Source organism: Lithobates pipiens, unplaced genomic scaffold, assembly GCF_037356315.1.
Source record: "Lithobates pipiens isolate NorthernLeopardFrog02 unplaced genomic scaffold, aLitPip1_a1.2 Scaffold_19, whole genome shotgun sequence".
NCBI classification, from domain to species: Eukaryota; Metazoa; Chordata; class Amphibia; order Anura; family Ranidae; genus Lithobates; species Lithobates pipiens.
This window is the reverse complement of record NW_027507764.1, coordinates 583901530-583909925: the sequence shown is the minus strand read 5'-3', so window position 1 is coordinate 583909925 and position 8396 is coordinate 583901530. Positions and strand designations below refer to the sequence as shown.

The following is an 8396-nucleotide window of genomic DNA, read 5'->3' as shown; positions in this document are numbered from 1 at the left end:
GGGGAGAAGGAGATAGATGGGGAGCAGAGAAAGAAGGAGATAGAGGAAGAGATAGAGGAAGGAGAGAGAGAAGGAGACAGAGACAGGGAAAGAGGCAGGAGAGAGAGAGAGGGAGGGAGGGAGGGAGTGGGCTGTGATGGGGGAAGGGAAGATGGAGAAATAGTGAAGAAAGGGGAATGCGAATAATAGGAAAAAAGCTATAAAAAAGATAGAGGGCGATATAGAGAGGGGGGTAGAAGTCTGTCTCAGCAATAAAGAGATAAATGACTATTTTGGCTCCCAGGTCAGCTTTGCCAATTACCCCTAATAAAGATAAAAAGTTCCATTGTTAATTGATGTATGGAGCCGCATTTAATGTGAGCGGAGAAGAGAAGGTGAAATCTCGCCTCCTCCTCATTTCTGAAGTGAAAATAACGGTTTTTAATGAGTTTCTGAGAGCACAAAATTCTGACAAGGCTCATCAAGAAGAAACACAAGCAACTTTACCAAATCTCATTAATATAATGGCTTTTGTTGAGAAACACAAATTGCACTCACAGGAGGACAGACAGACTGACTTTTTTCTTTTCATTATTTTAATTTTTACAATTTTTGCAATTCAGATGTCATAACAGAGAACATCACAGTGTGCAGCCTGAGAGAACGTCACAGGAATGTAATAACTTCTGTATGTAGAAGTGTCCAGACCACCGTACACACTTTGTACTGTGAGGGGGGCGTCTCCCGGTATTAGGTTGTAGTGACATTATTACAGCCTAAAACTGGCCATACTCTGAGAGATTGTTTTTTTTTTTGTACAGCCTGCAGGGTGAATGGAAAAAACTGATTCCTGAATCCACATTATACAAGGAAGAATGCCAGATATTCTACTGTGACAGGTGTTGGCAGCCGGCTATTCTTCCCACTGATCACCAATGTAAGGAACATTCTTCTCACTGATCACCAATGTAAGGGACATTCTTCTCACTGATCACCAATGTAAGGGGCATTCTTCTCACTGATCACCAATGTAAGGAACATTCTTCTCACTGATCACCAATGTAAGGAACATTCTTCCCACTGATCACCAATGTAAGGAACATTCTTCTCACTGATCACCAATGTAAGGGGCATTCTTCTCACTGATCACCAATGTAAGGGACATTCTTCTCACTGATCACCAATGTAAGGGACATTCTTCCCACTGATCACCAATGTAAGGAACATTCTTCCCACTGATCACCAATGTAAGGAACATTCTTCTCACTGATCACCAATGTAAGGAACATTCTTCTCACTGATCACCAATGTAAGGAACATTCTTCTCACTGATCACCAATGTAAGGAACATTCTTCTCACTGATCACCAATGTAAGGAACATTCTTCTCACTGATCACCAATGTAAGGAGCATTCTTTTCACTGATCACCAATGTAAGGAACATTCTTCCCACTGATCACCAATGTAAGGAACATTCTTCTCACTGATCACCAATGTAAGGAGCATTCTTCTCACTGATCACCAATGTAAGGAACATTCTTCTCACTGACCACCAATGTAAGGAACATTCTTCCCACTGATCACCAATGTAAGGAACATTCTTCCCACTGATCACCAATATAAGGAACATTCTTCCCACTGATCACCAATGTAAGGAGCATTCTTCCCACTGATCACCAATGTAAGGAACATTCTTCTCACTGATCACCAATGTAAGGAACATTCTTCTCACTGATCACCAATGTAAGGAACATTCTTCTCACTGATCACCAATGTAAGGAACATTCTTCTCACTGATCACCAATGTAAGGAACATTCTTCCCACTGATCACCAATGTAAGGAACATTCTTCCCACTGATCACCAATGTAAGGAACATTCTTCCCACTGATCACCAATGTAAGGGACATTCTTCTCACTGATCACCAATGTAAGGAACATTCTTCTCACTGATCACCAATGTAAGGAACATTCTTCTCACTGATCACCAATGTAAGGGACATTCTTCTCACTGATCACCAATGTAAGGAACATTTTTCTCACTGATCACCAATGTAAGGAACATTCTTCTCACTGATCACCAATGTAAGGAACATTCTTCTCACTGATCACCAATGTAAGGAACATTCTTCCCACTGATCACCAATGTAAGGAACATTCTTCCCACTGATCACCAATGTAAGGAACATTCTTCCCACTGATCACCAATGTAAGGGACATTCTTCTCACTGATCACCAATGTAAGGAACATTCTTCTCACTGATCACCAATGTAAGGAACATTCTTCTCACTGATCACCAATGTAAGGAACATTCTTCTCACTGATCACCAATGTAAGGAACATTCTTCCCAATTTTTCTTTATTAAAAGTCTTGCAATCATTAAGCGTAAAATCACAATATATAAATATACATAAATATATACATATTTACATAAATTAAAATGAATATAGCAAAACTGCTCTCAAACCAAAAAAAAAAAAAAATACTTTACAGCAATAACATAAATCCTATTACGACTCACACCATTACACCAGACATCAAACTTGTGAGGTTAAGAAACAAACCTGTACCCATTATGCATGCAGCCCTTCTTCAAAAAGAAGATACTAACCAAAAAAAGCTAAGGGAGTGAAAGAACCAGAAAAAGAAAAGAGCTCCTCACCCAGAGATGGGCAGTTCACCAAAGGCAGGTCTGATATTCCTCCACGCCCTTATCCAGACTGCCCGAGGCTCCCTGCCCTTCTCAAGACCCCGAATTTTCCCAACCTCACCCAGAATATCGTGCACCACCACCTCAACAGAGAGGACTTTCTTCCGCAGGGTAATCTGGCACCGTGCATTCCATGTGAAGTAACGGACAACTATACTAACTAAAAACAGTGTATCCAAATCAAAATCCCAGTGAGTCGGGAATGCCCCATACACCCACTCCGCATAACTCATGCGATAGAAAAAGGGGATGCCTAGAGCCCTCCCCACCCTTTTATACACCTCTATGTTAAAGGGACACTGGAGCAAAAAGTGGTCCATAGACTCCACTTTACCAACACACTCCGCTCTAGGACAATCCCGATCATCCACAGGGCGATGCTTCAAGTTCCCTCTCACATAGAGCCTTCCATGGAAGGCGAGCCAGGCTTGATCCCTAAACTTCAAGGGGATTCTTTCTAAATTGATTAAACGCAACCCCTCCCTCATTACAGAGCCTGGGCAATCCCTTAAGGCCAGTGACACACTGAAAGCAGAGCCCAAAATCCTCTTCTCCAGAAGCTTCCTGGGGAGGGACTTGATATCCTCCACTGTCACCTGCCACTGCCGAAGTATTTTCAGACACGGGGCAACATAAGCCGGGAGCTTGCCATGTCGGACTCTCAGACTTTTCACTGGTCCGCCATCTTCCCAGGATCGCAGAAAAGGCCTAAAACAAGATTGAAAAATACCCACCCATCCCGGCGGGTTCTCTGCTAGCATGTTACCAAGATTGTACTTTAAAAACAGCAGAGAAAAGAAAACTATTGGGTTGACCATTCCTAGGCCACCCTCCCGCCTAGACAGGTAAGTTACATTGCGTTTGATCAGGTTCAGCCTACTTCCCCATAACAGTTGGAAAAAGCAGCTGTACACCCTTGCATAGAGAGATACTGGCAAGATACAGACGAAGCTGACATATAAAAAAATTGGGACCAGGTACGTTTTGATCAAGTCAACCCTCTCCCTCAATGAAAGCTTCCATTTCTTCCAACTTGCTACTTTGGCATTGGCACACACCAACCTGCTTTCCCAATTTCGATGACCATAGTCACCAGGACCAAATTTGATGCCCAACACTTTAATTTCCTGCTGGGGCTCTGGGAAGGCATCCGGAAGTTCGAAGCTTTCACCTTCCTCACCCATCCAGAAAACTTCACTCTTTTCATGGTTGACTTTAGAACCAGAAGCCTCCGTGTACTGCTCTATCATAGAGACCACCTCCTGCGCCTCCTCCGTTCCAGAGACAATAACAGACACATCATCGGCATAGGCCACGACCTTCAAAGGTGGCACACCAGCAATGCCCAAAGGCACCCCGCACAAAGATCCACTCTCTAGCCTTCTTATGAAGGGGTCGATTGCGAATACATATAACAGGGGGCTCAGAGGACATCCCTGGCGCACACCAGAGCCAACCTCAAAAGGCCGTCCAACCCAACCATTAACCAGTGGGAAGCTCTCAGCCCCTTTATATAATGTCTTCAGCCAATCTATAAACCTCCCCTGCAGGCCGTATCTACCAAGTAGCAAATACAGGTACTCGTGATTGACTCTATCAAAAGCCTTCGCCTGATCCAATGCCAGCAAGTACTTTCTCCATCCAGCAGCCCTGCATCGTTCCAAAGCCTCCCGGACAGCTAAAACCGCTGAAAAGGTACTTCTACCTTGGACCGAGCAGTGCTGATGACTGGACAACAAATCGCCTGCCACTGACGACAAGCGCCAAAAAAGAATCTTCGCCAAGATCTTTCTATCAACATTGAGAAGACTGATGGGGCGCCAGTTCTCAATCATTGAGGGGTCTTTACCTTTTGACAGAAGAATCACAGCGGATTGCCTCATGGAGGGAGGGAGCGAACCCTCTTCTAGACAGCTGTTATAAACCTCCGCTAAAAAGGGAGCCAGAATGGACTTAAAACACTTGTAGAATTCAGCTGTCAACCCATCTGGCCCAGGCGATTTTTTGGTAGCCAGCTTCTCTATAGCATGAACTACCTCATCCACTGAAATTGGTTCTGTCAAATCCATCAAAGGCAATGTACCATTTCCCAATCCTGGAGTAGAATCCAGAAAGCTTTCCATCTTGTCCCGACAAAGGTCCTTTCTTCCCAGAAGGTCTGCATAATATGATCTGAAGATCTCCAGGATCCCTGATCTGGACTTCACCAGGGAACCCGTACTATCCCTCAGGCCTATGACCGTCTTAACTGCTATGCCTTGCTTACAGTTCTGGTAAGGATCAGGCGAGTGATATTTTCCATAATCCCTCTCCAGAACCAAGGAGGCATGCCGGTCGTATTGACACTTTCTAAGAAGAAACTTCACCTCAGAGATCTCCCCTGGATCTCCTCTATACGAGACAAGACGATCAAGCTTCCTCCGCAAATGCTGGTAGGCAATGTACATACCAAGCTGCTTCTTCTTACTTATGGCCTTGAAAAGTCCAATCGCCCTTTGTTTCACAAGCTCCCACCACTCTGACTTAGTGCTGCAAAAGTCCAGAATAGAAACCTGTGCCTGAAAAAAATCCTCAAAGGATTGTCTTACCTCTACGTCTTCCAGGAGAGCCGAATTCAGTTTCCAGGTACCCCTTCCCCTGGGTGGAGTGTCCGAGGCATTCAGAGTCACAGACAGCATACAGTGGTCAGAGAACTCCACCGCCCTCAACTCAGGAGCCGAGAAAGCAGAGTTCTCCTTTAAAAAAAACCTATCTATCCTACTCTGACTATTCCCTCTCTGAAATGTGAATCCCGTGCTGCCAGGGCAGTGCTTAATATGCACATCTACCAGGCCTGCTTGTCTCACCATATCTCTAAGAAAAACGCTATCGTACGCCAGCCTGTCTATGGAGCCTCTCCTGTCTTCAGGCCTAATTATGGTGTTAAAATCACCTCCAAAGACAACCTGCTGGGATGTAAAAAGGAAGGGCTTGATCTCTGTGAGGAGGCATTTCCTGCCCCATCTTGACTGCGGTCCATAGATATTAATCAGGCGCAAGTCCTGCCCCCTAACAGAGACGTCCAAGACCATGCATCTCCCAATCTCTACCTCAATTACCCGCCGGCACGTTACCATATCGGTTTTAAAAAGGACCGCAACTCCGCTGCAGGGCTCTGCCGCAAGAGACCAAAAGGAGGGACCGCATCTCCACTCCCTTTTTGCTAGATGGACATCGGCCAAAGTATTGAGCCAGGTCTCTTGCAAAAATAAAATCTCGGCATCAAACTCGCTGAGCAAAAATAAGGCAATATCACGAGCTCTTGCAGATTTCATGCTGGCGACATTAATGGTCGCCACCTTTATCGGAGTGGGAACTGCCATCAGGATGATTGGGGTAGTCGTTTCTTAACCTTTGCCACACTCTCATCACCAGAAACAGCTCTCTTCAGACTATGTGACTCCCCCTCATCCATGGATGATAAAGAAAAAGATACATCAGACATCCCATCACCTGACAAAACTGAAAAAGGGTTACCAGGAGGTACCCCTCCTGGGTCCGACTCTGAGGAAGAAATAACTACTTTATTTGTCTTCCTCTTCTTCTTTTTCTTCCTCCTAAACGTCTCCCACCCCTCATCATCTGAATCCCCCTCAACAGAGGGTGAGACATGGGATATGGACACCCTTCCATCCGCCCCACCCCCATCCAGCACCCCCACATTCCCCTGACCACGTTTGCGCTGCCGAGGGACAGGGACTGGAGGCTGAGAAGGAAGATCCGCTAAACCTGCCCCCCCAGCAGCCTCCGCTAGTCTGGAGGACCTACGTACAGCAGGAATAGGGACAACCACATGGGGGACAGACTTAGGGACCACATCACTAGAGGGAACAGAATCTGAAACAGAAGGAACTGACACAGGAGGGACAGACTCAGGGACCACATTACCAGGGGAAACAGAACCTGAAACAGATGGAACAGACACAGGAGGGACAGACTCAGGGACAACATTACCAGGGGAAACAGATGGAACTGACACAGGAGGGACAACAACAGTTACAGCGGCCTGATCCTCCTTATCCAGCCTCTGCAGCTCAGCCTCCAATCCTTGCAGGTTATGTAAAGCCTCTGGACACTTACTGTAAGGATGGCCAAGCTGTTGGCACAGATTGCACCGAATTTGGGTACAATCTTTCGCCAAGTGGTCCAGACCCTGGCATAGCGAACACTTTTTACGGGTGCAGGTAGAGGCAAAATGGCCCTTTTCACCACATTTATTGCAGACTTTGGGCTGTCCCTGGTAGAAAATAGTCAGCCGATCTCTTCCCAGAAAAGCTGAGCAGGGCAGATGTTGGACTACATTGCCCAGCACCCCCAGTTTTAGTGACACCGTCCAGGCCCCTGTCCATATCCCATGCTCATCCAGGACCTTCCGCAGTGGAGTGAGGACCTCACCATATCGGCGTAGCCATACTATCAAATCAGCCTCTGGTATGGATTCGTTACGCACCAGGATGGTCACCGATTTTATCAGAGGCTGCCTGGAAATCACCTTTGGCACCAAACCACTCCACTGCGAAAGGCCCTGGCACCTCCTATGTCGCTCCCAAAATAAATCCAACCCCTCAGGTTTTACAAAAGACAAATCAAATTCATAACTCCCCACTGGGCAAATCAAAGCAAAAATATCCACAGCTTTAAACCCCATTTCCAAAATCAACTCTGCCACCCTCCCCCTCACTGGTGGGGTCCCCTCCCCCTCCCACTTGAACTGAACCACATTCCTCCTCCTATACCCACCACCAAAACCCCCTATATTGTGACCACCAATATTTACAGTATTCCCCCCACCCTCCTTGGTGCGACTCCCCACAACAGATGCATAACTCCCCATATTCCTCCCAGCAGAAGAGATATTTGTGTGTTTTGAACTGTCTGAGACATCTTTAGCAGATATCGATTGTACAGATTTGGTCTGTACAATCGATGAGTCTTTCCTCTGAGCAGAGAGAGAAATGTCATTTTTGTTTTTCCCAGCAGTATTAACCCCTTCACCATCACCACCACCACCCACCACATTCATTGTTTTATCATGACTGTCATTGTTGATACTTGCTGGTATATTCACATGTCCTGCAGTCTTCCCAGCAGTGTCAGTTCCCACTGCTGTGCTGGTGGAATCTTCAGCTGGCCTGTTCTCTTCCATCAGGACAGGACTTTCTGCAGAGGACAGTGCAGGCTGGACTGACACATCCATGGCTTCCACTGCACATGGTGCAGTATTCTGACCCCCTCCCCCACCAGCATCAATCAGCTCTGCTGGAACACAGAGAGGCTCAGGTGAAGCAATCACATTGCAGGTGTCAGCCACAGTGTGTGAAACACATGCAGCAAACGTGGTAGTGGAACTACAGGTCTCAGCACATGCAGGTGCAGCAACATCCATGTTCAGGGGATTTGGTGCAGGTTCATCCTCATTCCCTGGCTGATTCTTCTGAACATCCTCCGGGACCTCTGATGGATTATCAGACATTACAAACTTGTCTCCTCTCAGGGGGGATTCCATCCTCTGGATGAAGGTCAGGGTGCCATTCTCACTCTCAACCCCCTGGCTGGTTGCCGCCGGCGACTCCAAGGCCTTACATGGGGGGAGAGGAGCAGAGGCAGATGGACCCGGGTCATCCATATGCTGAGGCTGATCCACAGAACATGCTGAGGACTGGCTGA

At 46.5% G+C, this 8396-nt stretch overlaps 1 protein-coding gene across 1 annotated transcript in view; it reads right to left on the bottom strand.

Annotated features, from left to right (window-relative positions):
• Window positions 1-328: 328 nt before the first annotated feature.
• Window positions 329-8396, bottom strand: part of LOC143998124 (uncharacterized) — a 29867-nt gene continuing 21799 nt past the window's right edge. The window contains exon 3 of the mRNA XM_077493867.1: window positions 329-399. Within this exon, the coding sequence (XP_077349993.1) occupies window positions 329-399 (71 nt within the window). The remainder of the gene's footprint in view (window positions 400-8396) is intronic.